This window comes from Streptopelia decaocto (genome assembly GCF_964273445.1).
Source record: "Streptopelia decaocto genome assembly, chromosome: 10".
Taxonomy (NCBI): Eukaryota; Metazoa; Chordata; class Aves; order Columbiformes; family Columbidae; genus Streptopelia; species Streptopelia decaocto.
This window is the reverse complement of record NC_138665.1, coordinates 11,514,773-11,537,774: the sequence shown is the minus strand read 5'-3', so window position 1 is coordinate 11,537,774 and position 23,002 is coordinate 11,514,773. Positions and strand designations below refer to the sequence as shown.

The following is a 23,002-nucleotide window of genomic DNA, read 5'->3' as shown; positions in this document are numbered from 1 at the left end:
GAAAAGAACACAAACTTATCTCTGCATGTGATGCTGTATAGGAAATATGAACAACACAAAGCAGTGGTTGTGCTGGAGCAGATGTCCCCAGACACGAAGCAGCTAGAACATGGCTGCGTTAGCAGCCTGCCTGCCAAAAGACTTGGAACTGCTGCTTTGCTGCTGCCAAACATCAGTGGCTGCCCCAGAAGTTGGAGCCTCCTTCTGCTCTGACATTCGAGGGAGCTGGAAACAGAGCTCAGAGTCCTGTTCCATTGGGGAGGAGGAGTCGGAGCCTAGTCAGACATCATACAAAGTCCTGTGCAGGGATGTGAACTTCCCATGTGCATTTGCAGCTCCTGGGTTAGAGCTGCTTCCCCTATTCCTTTTGCCGGGCCCCTGCAAGGTGTGAGTTTTACTGTCTTAGTGACTTATTACAGAAAGGGGAATTGGCTTATAGACTTTGATTTCTGACAACACAAGCGATACTGAATTTTTACATACTATTAAGAGAAAATACATCCTTTTTTGTGTCAAAAATGGCAGGAATGTTGTAAATAGTTGTTTCATATCCAACAATATAACAGAGTTATACACAGCAATTATGCAAGTGAATTAAAGAGTTTAAAGCTTGCCCTTCAGTGATAACTATACTGAAGCACAGATTAATCTGAAATGAGATTCTTCTTTCCAAGTGCTGTACCAGCCAGCAAGGTATTTTATTTTTGTCAGTCAGACACTCAGCAAATACTTCTCATCACTTTGGGTTTTCATTAAACCTCTCCTGAAAATGTAGGGTACCTGAAAATGTCAGTTCTCATTTACGAACATTCACAAATTTAATACTTCTTTTTTCATCTCACACTCACTTCTTCAGTATTATGAAAGGGCCTGATTCAAACACATGGAGCTTCAAGAACGTTTAATCAGACAAAATGACAATGCAGAATAAAATGTGGAACTGAAATGAGTGTGATTTCCACGGGTTAGCTTCGACAAAGATATGGGGGAAGGCACTTTATTTTTGGGGAGCAAAATGGGGGAGTGGGAGAGGTGATGGGGAAGGGCTCCTGTATTTGTGAGCTCTCCGTGCACACTGGAGAAGGGGAACGTGTCTGTGTTCTGCCTGGTGCTCTACAAGGACTTGCAATGCTTGGTGAGGAGACCAGACAGTCCCATGTGGCATGGACCGGCTAGAAACTCCAGAGGTAACATAACATTTTAGAGTCATTGTCTCAAAAAGTGGCATATATGACAAAACAAAATGGGGGTTTGGTCACAGTTATCCCCTTTTTAAATTTTTTTTTAGAAAATGTCTCTTTTCACATGTACTGCATTTCTTTGCCTTTCGGTTTAAATGACTTTCAGTGTAACGTAATGTTTCCCACTCTCCATTCTGCTGTGTTTCCTTCTACACCTCGTGTACTTAGATGTGTGTCATTCCACTAGTACAACAAATGTGTGTTTTGTGAGGCTGGTTGTTCCATATAATCGCTGCAATGTTAAGGTGCCACCACAGGAGGGTGTGCATTATTGCGCTTGGTTCCTGGCACGAAGCACCATGTACAGCTGCTACTTGGGTTTGAGAGCAAGCAAAAAATAGATTTGTTAAATAGTATTTCATTAACTTTCTTGCACACTTCTCTGAAGAAACTAAAAAGCTGATTTCAGAAAAATTCAGGGACACATTTGATTATGTTTTTGTCTAGCTGATTCATCTCTGACCTCTGGGGAAAAGCTATGATAGGCTCTGCATGTCCCTGTGCAGCTGAGGGAAAGATGACAGCCAGATGTGCCTTAGCTGAGGCTGCACACCCAGCAGTGAGCTGCGTATCTGAGCATTTCGGCTCCATGCTGAGGACCCTCTGCTGCAGGGATGCCCATGGAGTGACTCTTGCGATTGCTGGGAGCACAGAGGTGATGGCTGTGGGGACTGACCGTGTTCACCATTCACCGTTGAGAAGCAGATCCCCAGCATCCAGAGTCCAGGCCAGATGGGGCTGAATCATGTTTTGCAGTAGGTGTTGGTTTCTGCACCCTGCCAGGATACAAATGTTATTTATCCCAGTGGAGTGTTTTGTCCTAATGGGAGAATCACCACGAAGGATGCCGGGGGCCTCAGTGGTGCCCACCACAAGGTGGCCAGCAAGGACCTTTGTGGTGACTCTTGGAGCTGCCTGAGGGCAGCACAGCTGGACCTGCTTCCCGAACTGGTGAGGCAGGAACAGGGTTCAAGCAGCCACTGCTTCTCTGCTTGCATGAGCCCCCGTATCCATGCAGGCTGGGAGATGAGAGGGGCAGCGTGGCAGGGAGACATGAAATGCAGTGTGCTTTGTGAGCAGCAAGACCAAATTTGTCACCCGGGATTGGAGTTGCATGTTGTAGGAAGCATTATAGCAGCTATTCTTTCTCCAAGAATATCTTTGGTCTTAACAGAGAGTGAGTGTTCTTCAGCCTGCCAGAGCCGACAGCACGTGCAGCTTTCTGCCTAGGTAACCGAGGCATAATTGAACATGTCAGCTTGTATAAAGAGACTGTGATCCCTAGGATACAGGTGCACTTGTTACTTAGCTCTTACCGTTTTTTCCACCCTATTAGTTTTCAGGGCTTTTTTAGCAAACCCTCTCCCTTTCCCACGGCAAGCAGACTCTCAAGCCCTGTGGGCTTTTAAATTCAGTGTTAGGAGACCCGAGGAGACTGAATGCTTGTGGGGAGGGAAACAGGGATAATGATGTTTTTACCTGCGCCATTTTTTGTCTTGCTAAGTATGGTGTGTATACAGAGAGAAAAATCTGTTTGCACTTGACTTCTAAATTTGGGGCTACGTTAGAGAAAGATACTTTTCTCACATGGTTTCTGCAAATTATCTTAAACCCTGAAAGTGAAGAGGTCAAAATTGTCAAGTTGGATTTTTAGTACCAGCAATACAAACCTATCAGAGCACCATCTAGTTGCTCTCTAAGCATATGTGCATTTGATCTTGACAGGATTGAAGCAACACCAGCAATTCACTCTAGCTCAGCCCGGGACATAGAGATCAGGCACTGAAATGAACTACAGTGATGGAATAAAAATATTTGGTTTTACCTAAAAAATGAGAGATTGTCAGCACAACAGGAGAGCAGCTAAAGCATGTGATAAAAAGCACCCAACAGCTCAGTATTGCAGTTCTGGCACTTTGTAGTTTGTCTGCCCATCTGTGTGATTTTTGCCGGATGAATTCCAGCTTCTTGGGTTCCTGGATGAAGAAAACCTGTATGAACTGTGTGCCTGGGGTTCCCAAAAAGCCTTAATACAGTAGGGGACAGCTTTTATGTGGAGTGGGAATAGAGTACCCAGCTCCACAAACTCCTTTCAGAAGTCCCTGGTTGTCTACTCTGTATTAATCTTATACTTAATGCTGTGCATGGGCAGGAGTAGGAGGGATGCACAGAAATGACAGTTGGAAATGGGAGAAATAAAACAAAAAAGGCTGGCTACCCGCTAATGGTCCTCTGACGGCCACCAAGATGTTCAGGGAGCTGAATCACATAATACAAGAGGAGAGCCCCGAAGAACTGTGTTTCTTGAAGAAAAGGCCAACAAAGACAAAGCCAAGGAGGAATCTTATTGTTGTCTTTCCAGTGGAAAGCACAAAGGTGGAGGCAGACTCTTCTCAAAGGTGCACAGTTGTTGAATAAGAGGCCACAGGTATGAGTTGCAGCACTGAAAATTCAATTTAAACATTTGGAAAATGTTCCTCACCGTGGGGATGGTCAGACACCGGAACAGAACCCAGAGACACTGAGAAGAAACCTCCAGCCCTGGAGGTCTTCAAACCTGTGCTGGAAAAGGCCCTGAGCAACTTAGCTGGTTCTGCTTTGGGCAGAGTGTTGACCTGCAGATCACCAGAACCCCTTCTAACCCGTATGAGTTTATGAATCTTTGATTCTAAATATGCAGAATTTTGATTCCATCACCTATCACCACAATAGTTTCACTAAAATCACCCACTTCAGTCTGCAAGGAGACATCCCCAGAGCTCCCATCTTTTCCTTCTCCTTAATCCCTCCTTCCTACGCCATGTGAAATACAGAAAGGCTGACAGGGGTTAAGGGAGCGGTATGGTGAGAGGGCAGTGTGTCATGCTGATCTGCATTATTTGTTCTTTATGTTGAACACATCAGCTGTCCCTTAGCTGATCCTGGGATTGGGCTCTCTGGGGAGCAGCCATCGCTCTGCTCTGTGTTTCAGCAGTCCCAACTGCATTACTGGTCTGGTCTGAGCTAGCAGAAGGAACAGATATTTAATAAGCAGGAAAAACAATACATGCCATAATTTTTGTCATAATAAAATAATCAGAGGTAGGGTTTGGAAACTATTCAGTTAGGAAACCAAGGCTGAATTATTCTTCCATGAATCACTTTCTCAAGTGATAGTCACTCTGCCGAACGCAGAAAGGCTGGTTATTTTCAGAGTGCCAGGAGCCAGCCAGTGTGTGGCTGATGGCAGGTACTCTTTGATTCTTGTGGTCCTGCAGACCATGCTTTCCAAAAATATCCATAGGGCTTTTTATGATTTCTGATGTACTTTCCCTCTCCCTCAACTGCTTCTGCAAATCATCTGAATCTGGTTAGTCAGTCTTTTCTTTGCATAAGCAGCTCTGTGTCCATGGTGTTCATTAATTCCCTTGCTCTTAGTGCGCTTGCATATGAGGTTGTCTGGGTTTCCCTCCAGCCTGTGGTTAGTGTGGGTCGTTCAAGGTTCAGTAGGCAGTTATGCATGATTTAACTGCAAATGGACTTCTCTTCTTCGGCGCTTCTAACTACAGTTCAGCATCATTACATGTTGACAGTTTGGTGAGCACATATTTGCTGTCAGGTGATCTGTCTTCGTTACTTAAGGGCAACCATGCAAAAACTATGTTTGTTATGAGTCTAGAAGTTCTTGCTGTCCACAGCTCCTTGGGCATTGCACTGGACGTGGTGCAAGTTCCTTACTGATACAGTCACTCACAATTCTAATTTTTTGACCTATGGCAAATGCTAACATTTCGAAAAGAGTTTTGGGACCATACTGCAAAATACTGTTCCAAGGGGAAAAAAGGTTCAAAATTTAAAATGTTCTTTTTCAATAACATCAAGTGGGTCAATTCTAATGCTGACATTTTATTTTTACATTCTAGTTTATGATAAAATACAATCTTTGGGAATTAAACACTAATAATTCCATACTGATTTTGTCAAGATTATTTTCTTCTTCCCCCACAATGAAGTGTCATTGAAACTGATACCTCCTGCAGTGAAAGTGAATTTTCAGCAAAATGATATTTATATGATGGAACTGTATTTTTCTGGAATCTCACAGTTGATCCTGGTTGTTGACGCCATTCCTGAAATCCCTGCTCAGTGTTTTTTCTTGAAAGTGAAACAGAAACACGTCCTGACAGTTACATCTGAGCTCACTGGAAGGGTGAAAACAGCCCTTTCTCCATCCTACATTGCAATAGAGATTGCTTGGATTTAAGACCTCCTAATGGACTGAACACAAGACAGACAACTTGCGGTATTTTGGGCAGTCTCAAATTCTGAAGTGAAAGGAGAGTGGGTGATTTAGCAACTCATGGGCTTATGCAGTCAGTCTGGTACCTCTGGAAAAAAATAAAGCTTGAATTTCCACAGACAGGGATCTGTTCCCCATGCATTTCCTCACAGAAGTGTGTATGCTGTGCACCTTGGACCTCTTGTAGAGTGCACCACATGGAACTACGTGCTCCAGGGAGATTGTCACCTGCCTTTGGTAGTTGTCCCAAGCTGAAGTTATTGGCAGTACTAAGTATTTCTGGACCAGATGACTGGAAAATGTGTTTGCCTGTTCATTGGGGTTCCCAATTTCCTATAATACAGTACATTTTATCCTCAATGCACCAGCAAAGCCCCTATATGTTGCCCATGTCTGTCAGCGAACCAGCTGCAAACTTGGAACGTGAAGGAGCACCTAGTGATCATTTGTGGAGGTGTCTGTGGAGTCTTCTGTAGAACGAGCTCTAACTTGTTGCAGTATCCAGTAAGTAAGGTGGGAGTGCAAAAGCATGGGGGAGGCACAGAGGGGAGAAGTATCCAGCTGTGAAAATGGGGGATTTTTCCTGTCTTCTTCCTACCTCGTTCCTTGTGTAAACCGAAGTCTGGTGAGTTTTTCATTGAGATGATATAAGGGATTATTGCTGGGTTGTTGCTATTGAAATGACTGCTGCTGGATATTTGAAGAGATGAAAGTGGAGTGATTTTTTGTTTTGTTTTGTTATTTTTTCTCTTTTAATTGGATGCCTACAGTATATACATGGCTGGCTGTGTGGTACTGACCAGTATTGTGTCCTGCAGAGAATGATCTTGTACATAGCAGTGTTCTGAGCTGTTTGAAGGAGCGATGGATATCTCAGGAAAGATGCATGATAGTTTGTTGTTTTACTGTATCTTGCAGATTCAACCTCTAATGATGAAGCTTCCCACCTAAATTCTTTCTTTTTGGGAGCAGAAAGAAAGGAAGAAAATGAAGAGTCTGAGCTGTTGATACATTGGGATAATCTCTTTCCATTGTATTGAACATTTCTACCTTTCCTTAAGTTTTGTTTCACCAGTTCTGCTTATCATTTTCTCATTGTTGCTGATTCTCTTCCCTCTTTGCTGCTTCTCCCATGGATTTTCATGTTGAATTTTTTTCATTAATGAGTAACTATTTTACACAGAGCAATGTGGGGGTTTTCCTCATAAAATATTTTAAGAAAAAAAAAAAACAAAAACAAAAACAAATCTGTAAATGCTGCATGATTTAAGAGTCATAAAACATTAACAAAAAGTCAGGATTGTTGCGTAGACATTTGTAATATATGTGTATGTCTTAAATTTTTGTGTGTCTGTGGGATGTTTGCAATTGCCTCTTTTTTCCATTTGTGAAAGAAATTCTTCTTGCTGCTAAGTGGTGAAATAAAACATTCGTAAAGGCAGATCCAATGCTAACTATGCCTTCAGTCTTATGAAAATAAGCTATTTTAGAATGTTCCTGTTGGCCTATTTTGTAGCTATTTACTTACTGGAAGTGGTGTGAATAAGCATGCTGTGGTATGGTGCCTGGGACTATAACAATGAGTCTTGCAGTAACAGATGTTGATTAATGCTGTTATTTGTAATCGTCGTTCCTGCTGGAGGGCAGTGTGTGTAAGAGAGGCCCTGCCCTGTGCTGAGTAAAGATCTGTTCTGTGCAGCTCTTGTGTCCAAGTCTTCATTTATAACACATGCTTCTCCTCTGTTGTCAGGTGGCACATTCTGAGTAGCATGGTCAAGAGGTTCATGTAGTTTTTAAACAAAAAGTGTCTTGTATCTTGTCTCTAAGCTCGCAATCGCAATGCTGTGCAACCAATGAACACTTTTCTAACCCTAGTGTCGTTTTTTTTAATGGTTTAATTTTTCTGGTCTTGACCCAAAACCCATTGGAATTTGTTGAGTTCTGTTCATTTGAATGGGTTTTAGATCAGGTCTGTAAGTAGATCTCTTTCCCATCCTGTTCCATGTCAGACCAGTGTAATTGGCTTCTCCTCCTTGCCATCCCTGGGACAAGTGAAACTCAGAGATCCAGGTCCAGAATATTTCATGGTTCAATAAGCTGACATCATGGACCTAATGATGGGGCTGGCATTTCTGCTTACACTGATCATTTGCAACTACTTGGCATGCATGAATGAAATAATAATACTGTTTTCTTTGTCACTGATGTCTCAACAAATAAACACCTCCAACATGTTTAAATTTTCCATTTGTTCCTATCACTTGTCAATTTTCTTCTAATACCTTGGGGTACATAGAAGCATAGGTTTGTGATATTTAAAAAAAACCCAAACATTGGGCCACAAAGCATGTTATTGTCCTTTTGTGGTCAACACCTAAAACAAAAAGAGCCACCATGATGCTTCTATGCAATTGCACAAGTTTTGCATGTGATGAAGGTTGATTTCTTTTTGAGCTCTTGCAAGTTACCGTTCATACACCCTGCAGCACCCTCATGTCCTTGCATCTGAAACACAAGAGCTGCTTCCCAGTGTGTGCTTCCTTCAATGCGATGTTATTCATATCTAGAGTTACTGGTAAACTTTACACAAACATTACATTGATCTTGACCTATATTTTTTCAGTAAGTTAACTGTGTATTTTCAGTCAGTAATGCATCTGCACAGTGAGGATATTATGTAGATGTCATTCTGTTGAGATGAACAGGGAAAAACCAGTAAAGGATGGAGGGTGTTATTAAGGAGTTTTATATATGTACTCCATAAATACAAATACGTTGTGATACACAATCCTATTTTTGTTGGAGTATATTGTGAAATTGTCTTAAATGGTGTGGATCAGTAAGCTGATTGTTATACTTGATTGCAAGCCTGATGTTTTGATACAATAGACTTCTTTATTCTTTACTCTTTCTCTCTTTCTGTAATTTGTAGCCTATATTGAAGATCTCACAAGATGTGTTGAACAAAGCAGAAGACTCATTATCGTGTTAACTCCAGACTATGTTCTCAGGAGAGGATGGAGTATTTTTGAGATGGAAAACAGACTCCATAACATGCTAGTCAGTGGAGAAATCAAAGTTATTTTGATTGAGTGTACTGAATTAAAAGGGAAAGTGAATTATCATGAAGTGGAATCTTTAAAGCACACCATCAAACTTCTCTCAGTGGTCAAGTGGAAAGGACCAAAAAGCAGCAAACTGAATTCTAAGTTTTGGAAGCGCCTAGTCTTTGAAATGCCAGGGAAGAAAAAGGAGGTGGTGTCTCGGCATCAGGTCCTGGATTCTGCAGAGCAGGGCCTTTTTGGAGACCTCCAGACTGTACCCTCTCTTGCCGTCACCGGCACTTCTGCCACGTTGGTAGAATCGCGGGCTGATTTAACTGATTACCATCAAGCGGACTCTGTGCAAATGAGACATTATTGCAGAGGATATGAATATGATGTGTCAGCGGCAACATTGCCGATAGCTTCCATAAGCAACCATCACACGTACTGTAACATACCCTTGACACTACTAAATGGACAGCTGCCTCTTAACAATACCATGAAGGATCCCCAAGAGCCTCACAGGAACAACCCGTTGCTACCTTTATCAGCAAAGGAGCTTAGCTTCACCAGTGATATTTGGTAGTGAAGATCAGGACATTTTGGGATGCTTCATGACCGCCATGAAGACGCATTTTTAAAGAACTTTGGCCTAACCCCATGGGGTGAGAAAAGATATTCGAAGCAGCAGCACACTTGTTTGCTTTTCTACTTGAACCTTTTGTTTACATTTACAAATTACTGACAAAGGGGGCATTCTTTTGTAACTTGGTAATGTCCTTCCTGTCTTTTAATGTACAATTTTATTGCTTCTTTAAAAAGGAGGGGGAATAGAAAAAACAGATCCCATCATTTTACAGTAGGTTTACAATCTGGGATGGATAAAAGGTCACGGTACATGATCTCCCACATTCATACATATTTACGTAATAGTATTCGAAATACACAGAAGTTGTTGGGTTTTTGTTATAGACTGCAGTACAGTTTGAAATTCTAATCATGCTACGAAAATGATCATCTCCTGCACAGATCAGGTGAATCATTCTCAGAAGGAGGGAGGAGGAAACCTCCCTGGTGATGTTGTGTCACAAATACATTTTAGAAGATGACCAGCTGAAACAATGCAGGTGAAGCTTTATCAATGAAGTGCATAGTAACAGTTGCTGCAGAATAAATCACCTGCCCACATCAACATCTCTTCGTTTTATTATTGAGGCATGTTGTATTCCTAGTCAATGATTAGCAATGTGGTTTTATTAAACAACTTACTAGAATATCAGAAGATGTTTAGGAGGATTTTAAATAATTTTTCTGTCAATTATAGATTATTTCACTATTTTTTGCAGATTTTTAATGACTTTTTTTAAACAGTTTAAGTATAAATTTATGTCTGTCAGTCAATTCATTAATCTGAAATTTCTTAAAATCTCTTGAGCTCTTTTAAGATTTGTAATAAAGGCAATGTAATTTTACATAGGATTTTTTTTTTCCAAAATCAGTAGTTACAATTTGAAATTAACTTTTTTTTTGTGAGAACATCAGCAATAGAAAATAATGACTAGAGCAATATTCAGAGATGAAGCACTAAATTACTCAGGTTTACTAGTAGTCTAGTGCGTTGATAATCACCTGAGACAGTTTTCTCTCTGTTTATCTACCTATCAGTTTATGTCCCTTTTAAACATGCCAAAGCAGGAATATTTCTGCTCTGTGCAACTAGTGAAAAGTGATAAGCACCTGGTAAGGTCTTGCATTTCTCACTTATGTGAGTGATCCCATCAGTCAAATAGGATACTGTCATTTATCTTTCATGGAAAGGATTCTTGCTGCTGTTGGACCTACCCATACTCAGCATCAGGCTTCACTACTCAGCGAGTTAAGTTTTCTTTGGACCAGGATGTTTCATGGAGATTTCCACACTCTGTTGATTCAGGGTTGCAGAATCAGACCGTGGAGACAATAGTATTCAAGGAAAAAGCTCTAAATAATGAAGGCAGAAGACAGTTTTGCAATTTTTGGCACAGTTTTAATGAAAACACAGTAGACATGAGAGTTTTGTTTCAGTAAGATCTACTGGAGCAAGTTCCCCAAAATATTTTTATGGCAGGCAAGCTTGCCTGTACTTCAGTATGATTTTAGCGTTGTTCTCTTTGCTTGCATGAATAAAAGCTCGCACTCTGCACTTGGCTGCCTGCAGTTTCATCGGCAAACAAGTTCAGTAAATCCTTGACATTTTGCGGTGGTTCCTAAATTGCACCCTACAGTCAAATGGAAACAAACACTGACCTAAGACAGAAGTATCCAGAATTGGCCCAAAGGCCATGAGAATGATCTCAAATGTGCAGTAATTCACCGAGGTCGGTATTTTTCCATTGCTTCTTTCCCCTATTCTGTGCCCTCTTACACCAGTTACTATTGGTAAGATTTTCATTAGGTTCTAAATAATACATATTTCTCTTGTTTTTTTCTAGCATTATTATGCATTCAACACTAACACTGAAAATGGGAATCTAGAAAATATATTAATTTACTACACAGTATAGGACTATAACTTGCTCTTTTGTGAAGTTACGTTCCAAACATATGGGTGTTTAATATGCGTATTTTTCTACTGAGAAAGTAATTTTACCTCCATTATAAATATATGTATTTCAACCTCCTCCCAGAAATTTACAGAATTTGCACCGTTTTTTAAGTGTTTACAGACTGTGTTTACACTGGCTATGTTCTTTAATGCAAAGTGTGATTTTTTTAAAAAGGGAAAAAAACTAGAAGAAAACCCTGCATGAAAAGAGCTGCATATGTTTAAATGAAAAGCTGTACTTTTCATCGTTTTCCTTTCCACATTACTTTAAACTCTAGTTAATTCACATAGAATGTTCAGTGAGATTTTAAACCTACTGGTTCTGTACTAAGCATGCAAACTCAAAAAAAAAAAAAAAAAGAAAATAAGAAAAAAATGCATATGCAGGTTGATCTGCTTATTTTATTTACAATGACTAAATAGGGGTAGCAAATTCTTTTACCTGATGATAATGTTTCTTAGAGCAGTAGCTATACAAAAGCAAAATGCAGTCATGTTTGCATTGAGGTAACATGAAAAGAACAGTTTTTCTGTCATTTTGCAAAAGCACATTGTGTGTCTGTGTACCGATGTCTTTTAGTTATAGATGACAAGTCACAATCTGCTTTAAGATTTTGAAGTGTGTATTGACAATATAGACGTGAATCTGAACCAGCTGTACCCCTCTGCTTTCAGTATGGGGATGGGGACCTGAGCTCAGGAGGCTTCTTGTTGGCCCAGTTTCATGTAATACCAGTATGATGTGCTACAGTTGCCATAGGTAGCACTTAAGGGTCTGGAAAAATACTGTCAAACAATGAAATGCGTATGTCAGTGGGACCTGGGTGGCATCAAGACCAGGAGTTTGTCCCACAGTGAAAATCATAGCAACCCTCCAGTGCGGTCCCTGGTGGCAGCAGTGACAGTTTGGCAGCAAAAATGTTCTAGCTCGTTCACCTGAACTTCATTAGTTGAAACAGAAGGGTGTAAGTGCATTTTGTGTTCCTCTGTCTGAGCAAAGCCGTGTACTTATTCAGCTGGATTTATCGGGAAGAGGCCAGGGCTCTATCCTGACGGTGCCTGGTGCCACGTCTCGTTCGTGTCACCAGCAGCCCTGACCCCCCTGGCATGTTGGGCTGTGCCCTCCCCAGCAACAAAGTCACCAGCAGCAAATATCCTCATTGCAGCCACATGTGGCTTCTGATCTGGTGCAGGTTCATTTTAAAGGTGGTTTGTTATAATGTTTGGAAACTACTGTTCGTGTGCTTACCTTTGTGTGTGATGTCCTTCAGAAGCAGTTATGGCTTGGAGGTTGTATATAAAATGAGCTAGAAATTGGAAGCTTATTCAGCCTCTACAGATTTTATGTTCCTAAAGAAAATTCAGAGACAAAACAGGGTAATTCTAAAGTAAGTAACAAAGTAGAATTAATATTGACAGTTCTTGGGGCTGTGTGCTGGACCAGTGCTTTAATTATTAATGTTCCTTTCTCTAGACGGTGGATGAGAAACCTGTGTAAAGATATTGTTGCCTACAGCTCTACTCCAAAACCTATTCAAGCCAACAGAAACATTTCCATCAAATTCAGCAGACTTTGGAGATGGCCAAAAAACCTTAGGTTTGCTGTGTACAGAGAAATAAAAAGGACAAAACTGAAAAAAAGAAGTCAAGAGGCTAAGAAGCTTTTGCTTATTTAATCTGCCTAAAATCAAGCTTATTTTTGTCCCTGTTTGGTACGGATATGCTCCAGGACTGTTCAGCCTTGGGAAAGGAATTTTGCTCATTCTTTGTTATAAACAAGATAAGGACTTGGGAATAAATAACAGATACTTTTAGGGAAAAAAAAACCACACCATTTTTAAGGGCTTCTGCTCTGCTCTCAGTAGTGCCTTTGATTCAACAGGCTTTCTCTGTTCATCCAAAAGCGTAAGTGCATACTTAAAATTCCCCTTAATTCAGTGAGAAATACTTTTACTGAGCAGGGGCCTGGAAGAACCATTCAGCAGCAGAAATCACGGCATTTAGCAGCCTTTAGAATTGCGCCCTTCTGGAGAGCCTTGGAGCAGCTCTTCCCATTTCAGTCTCTGAATGAATGCGAGTATTATGGCAGAACAGCTGTCAGGTCTCTCAGTCCTGGTTCCAAGCAAGAACATCTTCAATGCTCGTTAGCCTGGTGGTGACATCTCCCTGGGAAGTCAATGGTAGAGGGGAGAACAATGGCTTTTTTCATCATGTTGGGCAACTGGGAGCTTACCCCATGGGCAGCGGCCATGGGACAGCTTGGTTAGTAATACCATCTGCCAGAAACCTCTACCGCCATGCCGCATTTTGTGCATCTTCTCTTGTGCACCCTTCTTCTTTTGTGCCTCCTTTGAGGTTCATGCTGGGGCTGCAAAGTTACCGGGGCACGACAAAATAAGTGGAATGTGAAGGAGGGAGAGGAAGAAGAGAGCAGTCAGAGTCCAAGGGTTCCCCAGGCAGAAATACAGATTCAGTTCAGCACAATGACAGCTCTTGCATGAGTGCGTTGTGTATGTCCACTATTCACTGGATGCTGGGCAAAGTTCCCCAGAAAAATATCATTTCTTGCCAGCTCACTTGCTTCAGGACCCTTATCTTGGTAGTTTTAAAAGTAAGTTTCAGTTTCGTGTCAAATGGGAAACTTTCTTGATTTCTTCCACAGGAGAAAACAACAACAACAAAAAAGGCAAGCTGCTGCTTTATGTTTTTGGAAATTCCCCACAAAGTAGAAACTCATGCTTTTTGCTGGTCCTGTGCGCTTGAAACTCACATGTAATGCCCTAAGTGTTACCAGGTCAGCCTGCTGGGGTGGATGAGGTGACTGGTTTCTGCAGCGCGGGGGATCCCATCCCTGCAGCGTGCGGCTTCTGGTCTGGCTTCTCAGAAAACCAAGCTACTCAATTTTGCCATTGCCCTGTTCTACCAGGTGTACGTTTTCAGTTAAGTGTGGCCCAGCATCAGGAGTAAAGCGGGTACCAAACATTACTGTTGAGGACTGTCCCAACAGCAGTTCTGCAGCTCTTACAACATGTAGTTGCTGGGTGTGGTATCAGTTTGCATCGGTACCGTCCCCGGGGGTGTCAGCCTTGCGGTCTGCTGAGCAGTGCAATAACAGCCAGAGCCTGTCTTTCCAAAGAAATGAAGCCATGCAGGAGTCAGATCTTATCAGAAGTCCATAGGAGTTAGTCCTGGTCATCAGTTCTTGTATTACCAGCTTTAGTTAGTCAGGACTGTGAAAACTAACGACTGCTCTGAGCAGCAGGGCTGGAAGAACCGCACCAAGGTGAAGCCAGCAGGCCCTTCATCACACAGGTCAGGAGGAAAATGAGTACCTGAACATTACAATGATTGTTTAATGTCATCACTATTGGTCTATTTACTTATAAAATCATGAAAAATACATAAAAGTACCTTCCATGGTCTTGAAAGTATTTACATTTTTGAAATTTCATAAATAATAGTGATTGAAACAGTTCCATTTTGGCACCAGTTAGCACAGCGAGTGTTAAAAATACAGGATTTTGGAATACCTTCTTACAGGAGCAAAGTGAAATTTGAAAATGGAAAGTAATGGCATGTCACATTCCTGCAAACACAGAGAACAATGTTCTGAAATGTTCTTTGCTTCCCTAAAGAGATGGCATGAAGCATTTGTGATGGTGAAGGAAGGACAGCTTTGCAATACTTAACCTCAAGGAGTCATTTGATCATTTCAATACCACTGGAGAAATTCAGAGGTTAATAAGGCTGCTCTAAAGAAGTATAAAACAATGTCTGAAAAGAAGGAAAGATAAAGTTACTGAGCTTTGCTAGGATGTTTGTCATTTAAATATAAAACAGTAACACTGCCAATAGAAGCAGAACATGACCTGTCAGCATTTTCTCTTCATTGCAATATCATTGTACAGCTACAGACCAAGCAGAATAAATAATAAATAAACAAAAATACAGTCTGTCAAACTGAGCCAGGTTCTCACGGTAGGTATTCTATAAACAACTCCTCTAATTCATTTTGATAGAGCGTAATTGGCTTTACAACGTTTTAAGAGCTTTCTTCAGGACAAACACAAAACAACGTATTTTATACTAGATGAGTTTCACAGTTTAAGCCTGTAAATTCCTTTGTGCACAGCACTGGGTGGTAAGTGTTCTCCTGGCTGCAGGTTTTCACTGTGGACATGCAAAGTGGTTTGCTGGAGTGAGAGCAGCGGCAGCTCCTGCTGAACCGCTCGCATTGAGCAGAGCAGCGTTTGAGTGCGGGTGGTACAGACCCTGCCCACACGGGACAGGATGGGCTCGCGTATTTGACTGGGCGGTGCCAAGAGAATATAGCACCGGTTCAGACTGTGCTCACACTGTATAGAGGGATTTGCAAAGTCTCCAGTGCCCTCTTTTAATGGAGAATTGTAGGCAAGCTGAGGTAGAAATTAAAATTCTCAAAGGTAGAATTGCGCGCCTCATTTCTTTCTAAATCCAAATTATTTGGGATTCAGGGCATGCCCTGGGATTTATGATGTGAAGGGGAGAATTAGTGATTCTCATTCAGAGAGCACAAGGGCCTTTGCTTTTACTACCAAGACACATTTTCATGAGAAATCCAGACCCTGATGTGGCTTAGATTTAACATAAATTAGTCTCTCATGAGGTGAGTCAAGAAGAGAAGGTCTATTGAGATATGAAGAAACTTTTGAAGTGCGATATATTCTAATCAGTGTGTGTATGTGGCTTAAAGGTAACTTCTGACAGCACCTACAAGGGAGCATTTAATACTAGTCCCCAAATAAGAGAGTCCATATTCTGTGTAGACTGTGCACAGAAAATTAACATCTATTCCACAAATTATAACAACCTTTAAAACACTTAACAGCTCTTTGATTCAAGGATAGCAAAGGCTTTATGATCATGAAACAATCTAACACCTAACTCTGCTGGGGAAATGTTTTCCTCTTCCCTTTAGCAAATGAAAAACAGGGTTAGGATCCATTTTGCCCAAGATCCTACCAAAACCCAGAGGCAGAGCTGGGGCCGTGCCCACTGCCTCCCAGTCTGGAGCTCTGCCCAGTAGATAATACTCCCTGGACCAGCCTGACAACTTCCCAGCAGATTGCCTCGGCCTGGCTCTGTGGCTGCATCATCTCTTGACCGACAGAAAAACATCTTTCCAGTCTGTGTGAACAACCTCTGAATGTTCCCTAAGTGGGTTGCACTGTGGCTGTTTTTGGGGAGCACAAAAGAGCTCACCCAGAGGGAATCATGATGCTGCCCTGCAGGATCATCAGCTCTCTGCAGAGAGGGGAACAAACAGAAGCTCCTCATCAGCAGTGAAGTGACTTTGGAAGGATGCCGACTGACAAGATGAGATGACAGCAAATCTCTGTTCTTTAGCAAATTATTGGTGAAGGGAGACAGCAGGGGAAAAAATTGGACTGACAGATCATTTGTACCTAACAACCAGCCTGAACCCAGAGAGCTTTGCCTCTTATACTGCCAGACTCAGGGAAAATCTGAACAAAGTTCAAACTTCGTTGCTAACACCCATCAACATAATGAACAGAGTAAGCATCTGTGATACAACAGTGCCAGTCTGTGAGGAAGGCTTCAATCCAGGGCCAGAAGTTTTCAGTTACCCTTCTGAATAATTTCTCCTTGCAAAATGCCTAGACCAAGGCAGGTACATGTACATCTTAGTGCACAGACAATTTAAAGCAGCCCCCTCATTGTGGAACAGAAGAGAGGAGCCTCAGACAGCAAAATGAAGGAATACATTAATGAACTTGGCTGACCTGGCTTGTCCTTGGCAGAGTCCCCCAGCTGTGAAATACAAGCCCGAATGCCATGGCAGAGGCGGTCAGGCTGGGTGAGTGTTTCTGAGAGGTGCTACGGAGCTGGGATTGGAGGTAGAGAGGGGCAGGAGCTGTGTGAGGGGCTGGAGCCCACCACCGCCTGCCTAGAAGACACCCCATGCCAGCAGCTGTTGGGGATGTGTAGGGTATGGGCACTGCTTGGACACAACGGCTTCAGCATCTCATGGTCACTGCAGCCTGCTCCGAGGTCCTTGAGGGGGCTACCAAAGCTACTTATGGTACCCAGTTCCTGAGCTCCCTGGGCTGCAAAGAGAGGTAAATCCTGTCCAAACAGTTCCGCCTCCGAGAAACAGGCTAATAAGGGAAACAATAATGGTAGTCATTAATTCAGCAAGCTGTTTTAAATCCCTTTCTTAAAACATTAACTGTACCTCATAAACTCAGTATCTGACTTGTCTTTAAGGTACTGAAGTCCCTGGAGAGGGTACAGAAGTGGCACTGCCTGCAGCAGGGAGTGGTTCGTGCGCAGTGCGAAGCTGGTCGCAGTCATAGAGGTGAAGTGGGAGATGAGGCCTCGCAAGGTCTGGTCACCACTTGCAAGGTTTGGCGGCTGCTCTCCATGGGAGGAGAAGAGGAGACGTGTCTGCAGGGCAGCAGTGGAAATCTCCAACACTGCACCACGAGCAGCAGGACGGGGAGCTGGAGCAGCGCACCCGGGCGGGCAGAGTGCCCCGGTGCCCCGCGGGCAGCTGAGCTTTGCGGCAGCACGTCTGCAGTCAGCAAAATAGAGGCAGCCCATGACAAGGGCTTTTCTCACAAAATACAGCAATGTAACCTTTGAGCTGCTAATCATTTTTCCTTTCTGGCAGCCAAACAAATGTTACGAAAGAGTAATTCTTAGCATCCATTGTACCCTGAGGGTTAACAAACATGTGTAAGAGCTCAAGAGAGAACTGGCAGCCTCTGCTTCTCCTTTAGCGTGCAGAAAGCTCTACTGAGACTTGAGGGATGATGGGAGTTGTCTTCTTTTTTTTTTTTTTTGAGAAATGAGGTCACAGAAATTGTCGGAGGAGCATGTGGAATGATTATAGCAAAAGCACAGAAGCCTGTTAGAGAAACATCCTGATATTAGAAGCCTGATTCTAGTTATTTTACAGTAAGACTGTAAAGCACAAACTCTCCCCAAGAGCTAGGAGACAGTGCAGTGGTTTGTGCAGGGTGGTGACAGAAGTTAAGGCGGCAGCAGACAAAAGTGGAGAAGTGGAGAAACCAGAGTGTCCATGTGAGGTGGCCAACACCGGTCTCACACAGGACAGGGACAGGGCCAGCAGACTCTGTACGATGCAGAAAGGCAGTACCCATCACCCTGCCATGGGCCGACTGCCCAGCGCTGCACAGTGTCACTTCTCTGTGACACTAGTTGCTGATCTTGGGATGGTTTCTAGTGGACAGGTGTGGGCCTCTCCTTTGGCAGCCTTTTCCCTTCACTCAGCAAAGAGGCTGATGCTAGAGCGAGCCCAAAGACCAAGTTGTTGTCCCATGTCAGCAGGGCAGGGGTCCGGTATCCAAGGGGTGGCACAGGGATGCCCATATGGGGCCAGTGTCTAGGTTACAAGGGTTCAAGTACTGTCATTTCCTCAGCAGAAGGTGCAAGAGCATTTCAACACGCATGTTCTTCAGTCCTTGCTGTCCCTGAAACCTCACCAAAATTTCCAGTTTCTAATACTTACTGCCACTGAGCCAGCGAACCCCACAGGAATAGCACTGGCGGCAAAGCCACAATGTCCGAGTGAGACTAAAGTATCACAAGGTAACTTAGTCAGGACCGGTTTAACTTGTAGCAAGTTATTAGCATCTTAAATAGTACTTAAAAATTGTGATCTGAAAGCCGTATTTTCAAAGAACAAGCTCAGATAATCATCAGCCTCAGTGTGTCTGTAGGGCTCTGGATGGCATCACCGGGAATGAGCCACCCCAGGCTGACCTCCCTTGCCCCAGCCAGCTCTGCTTTTCCTCAGATTTCCCATGGGGGTATCACTACTGACCCATCGGCCACCCTACAAAAGACACTACACCATTTTTCTGATGATTTCATGTTTAATTCGTACTCTGCACTGAGCCGTATGAGACAATTCCCTGGCTGTGGGAAGGGAAAGGCTCCATATGGGCAGCTTGAAATGTAGCACTGGGGCAGTGAGGCTGACTGCAACATTTAGAAATGACACTCTATAGTACCTTGGTTAATTCAGGAGCTTACCCGGTGACACCAAGAAACCAAGCAAAGGCTGTATTGACAGCACAATCAGACCCTGGCCTGCAGCCTGGGCAGTTTTCACATGGAGTTAGATGAATTCAGTGTACGTGTGAGTGGTGAGCCACTGATTACAAGCTTTCTTATAATAAAGCAACATTTTTTTTTAATTTTACTGTCTTCCCTACAGGCTGTGGAGGAAGTGACTAACTCCTGAGCAGGCAGTCAGGGACCTGGTGAGAAACTTCAGGTATGTTCTGGTGCCCTGTCTAGTCAGGGGATATTAGTCAAGCATAAGTCATAGCACTACACTTAAGGACAGACTTACCCAGGAAAATCACAGAGTGCTAATTTGGAGGGAGGACACAGTGGGGATTTTTTACACTAAAATGGTAAAATAAAGGTCTCCAGCTGAGATACCCATTTTGAGAGATGAATGATAATTTGCCAGAACAGGGGACAGCTGAAATTAATAATGATATTTTGCTGTAATTTGTACTACGCAAAAGCAGAGTCAAATCAGTGTAGTCACTAGGGATCTGTACCTGATCTCTCTGAATGAGAAGTTGTTCCATTAATCTGAGCAGCCTAAAAGGAAGATTGTAATAATGCTGAGCATTTGGCTTACTAGACTAGTTAGTGTAATGTGGCTTGGCAGAATCTGTGATTCCTTCTAACATGGAGGGGAGATACCAGTCGTAATTCCAGTTTGCCATCTGAAGTACAAACCCATGCTCCTCCTCCCCAGTTTTACATGAGTAAGACACCAAGAACTGCACCAAATTTTAAGAAGTGAGCTCAGACCATGCCCCCAGCTCAAACCAACCAAACCCTCCCAGAGTTAGCTGTACTGTAAGAGACCACAAAAGTCACAACGTAAAGTTCACGTTGCCCAGAGGACAGAATTATCCCTGCTGACCCCAACAGCAACCAGATTTCAGTTTGACTAAAATTAATTTGCCTTGCTCCTAGTCTAAGCCTCTGCAAAGGGCCTAAGCACATCTCCAGTGCAGGGTCATCCTGGGGCTGGCTCCTGGTGAGCCCTCCCGCTGCCTCTGGTTTCCTCTCTGATCCGCTGGGAAGGCAAAAACTGCAGAAAATGCTCTCAAAAGGTTAAAAAGAGAAATGCGATGGAAATGCTGGCCAAGTAAAATCAGCCCTGGAAGCTTTCTAATTCTCAGTTTGAGCTTGGACATGTGGAAAAAAACAATAGTCATGAAAGGACTTGAAGACCCTCCCAATCTAGATGAAGAATAAATGAGATAAAGGGACACAGCAAGGAGGAAAAAAATACAGATGAATTCTGATTATCCTCCCATCAGTTGTAACATGGAAACTAGGGCAGGATATCAGGCCATTTAATTCCAGCAAAAGTGGAGGTGGCCACAAAGGGGATTAAATATGACTGGAAAAGCAGCTAGTATTGGTATGGGACAATCATCAAAATGAGCCAAAAAAAAGAAAGTGAATGAGGATACGCAACACCGATCTTTGCTACGTTGTTCACAGAAATGGCAAGGGAAAACACAAACCCATACACCCACATGAAAGTAAAGCAAATCGTTATCTGGCTGAGCAGGAAGACATGTCTGGACAAGAAAGAAAACAACTGATCTCTGTGGGGTAACCTAAGTCCAGGAAAAAGAACAAAAGGCTTCAAATGTTGTAGACTTAAACGGAAAGATTTCTGGTTTGGTTTTGTGGGGTTTTGTTGTTGTTATTGATTGGTTGGTGTTTTTTTTAATAAAAAACACCTAGGAAAAAACTGGAAGTGCTATTGCTGCATCAAAGCAAGAGGTGGTATAAAGCATGCAGCTCAGAAGGGGGGTGTGAGTACCCACAACGTGTGCATGTGTATTCACAGTCATCCCAAGGAATATCACTGATTTTAGAGCAGATTAAAGAAGAGCCTGGATGTGATTTCGGAAGCTTTGTGCATCAGATCCTTGTGCAGAGGTGGATGGATCATGGCTCAGTTTTCCAGCCAGGGGGCAACATCCTGCTGCTGCTCCTCAAGCTGGAGTTCAGCAATCTCCAGACGCTAGACCCTGTGGTAGAGGAGCAAACAGCTGAATTTAGGAGAAAAAAAAGTCAAGCAACAGCAGAAGGACACACGGTGCAGCTGTTCCAGGGCCTCACAGCTGGGCAGGAGGAAACAGAGCAGAGGTAGGACCTCCAGTCTCAAAAGCAAACGACCCTGAATGGGCAGCACTGAGAAAATCCTCATCAGCTGTGAAGAAAAATCAGGTGACACTATTTGAGAGAAGCCATGAAAGAGCTCAGCACCCTGCCATGCAGCAGCCCCTAAGGGAAGGGTTTATTGACATCTCTGAGGTGTGCAGTGGTCCACAGAATGAGAGGCACAAGGCTCGTGATTGCTTCTGGCAGATCATTGACATGGCTGTGAAACAAGAGACCAAGGGAAGCAGGAATCCCTGATGGTGGGACTGCAATGAAAGCCTCGATTACGCACTGCTGGGGACGGATGCACAAACGGGGTAAAGAACCGCCCTTGCTGCTGTGGATGGGAGAGCACCAGTGCTGTGGAGGAGGGTCTTAAAAATGGAGGAGCAATTGCTTCATGTAGGTGCTCCAAAACACCCCCGCAATGGGGAGGTTCCTTGTAAGAAAAAGGTGATACCGTATGGTGCAGGGATTAGGTAAAACAGGCCAAATGGCAATAGATCTCAAATGTCCTTGACTTGAATCGGAGACAGGCGGGTGGAACAGGAGCTTGAGAGGGATCCAGTCAGACTGCTGGCTGGCAGCAGCACCAGCCCAGGGCTCCCCGCAACCAATGCCGGGACACCCCGAGGACAGTGATTGCCTGCACCCGTGTTTCTCCTGAGGCGGACCAGGCACAGACAAGCATGGGAGGAAAACTGCGATCTTTTATTGGCTGCATAAAGTGTCCAAGGCTGAGGAGAGGCCAGCAGCACCAGGTCCTCAGGGCAGGTGAATGCCACGGTTGTCGTCCACGCACCCATCTCTCGTGTGCCACCCTGAGCCGTTCACTGTGGATGCTGGCAGGCTCAGGACCAGCTGCTATCTCTGAGTACCTGTCTGGCACTGGCAACTGGGCTCTAATCCTCTTGCTCTCCCGCAGTGCAGCTACAACAGAAAGCCCTGCACGGAGCCCGGAGCACTCTCCTGAACAGGGAAGGCTGTTGCTGCTGAGCTGGGGCGTGTGGGAGGCTGGTGACTCCTGTGGGGGTAGGAGAGCTGTAGGTTAGGGGCACGGCAGGCGACCGACAACCCCTACCTGCCCCCGGCACCGAGGGCTTCCCTCACGGAGGGGTGGCCAGAGAGTGGCCCCCTGTGCACGCAGTGCCGCAGGACTGGCCCAGGTGCCACTCACTGGGCCAGCCAGGTCAGCCCGGCCCTCATTGGGATGGTGTTTGACTTGGGGACGTACCTTGGCCATCCTCGGGCATGTACCTGCAGCTGCAGCAGGGCTGTGTGTCACCTCTGTGGTGGGAGGCCACCTGCGTGAAGACAGCGAGAGCACAGGGGATAGAGGGCATGTCGGTGGGATGGCACGGGGAGCACCAGGCATCTCCCTGCCAAACACGCCCCAGGCACCGCGCCGATCTCCAGCGACTTGGGATGCCCGGTGCTGGCAACGCACAGCCAGCTCACCTGATGGGGAAGGTCCCGAGCCAAGGGAGAAGCCACTGCATGTCCTTTGTCGCCTGCTGCTGGCACAAGATTGAGTGTGCCAGCGTCTGCCGGAGGCTGTTGAGGCAATGAAGAAGCCGCATCTTCCTCGGGCGCTGTCAGGCTGACGATGGCCCCTTCT

General features: G+C 44.0%; 1 protein-coding gene across 1 annotated transcript in view; it reads left to right on the top strand.

Moving 5' to 3' along the window:
• The window catches only part of IL1RAPL2 (interleukin 1 receptor accessory protein like 2), a 362,581-nt gene extending 353,361 nt beyond the window's left edge, over window positions 1–9,220 (top strand). Inside the window, exon 11 of the mRNA XM_082061910.1 lies at window positions 8,453–9,220. Coding sequence (XP_081918036.1) covers window positions 8,453–9,150 — 698 coding nt within the window. The 3' untranslated portion in view covers window positions 9,151–9,220. The remainder of the gene's footprint in view (window positions 1–8,452) is intronic.
• Window positions 9,221–23,002: the final 13,782 nt, after the last annotated feature.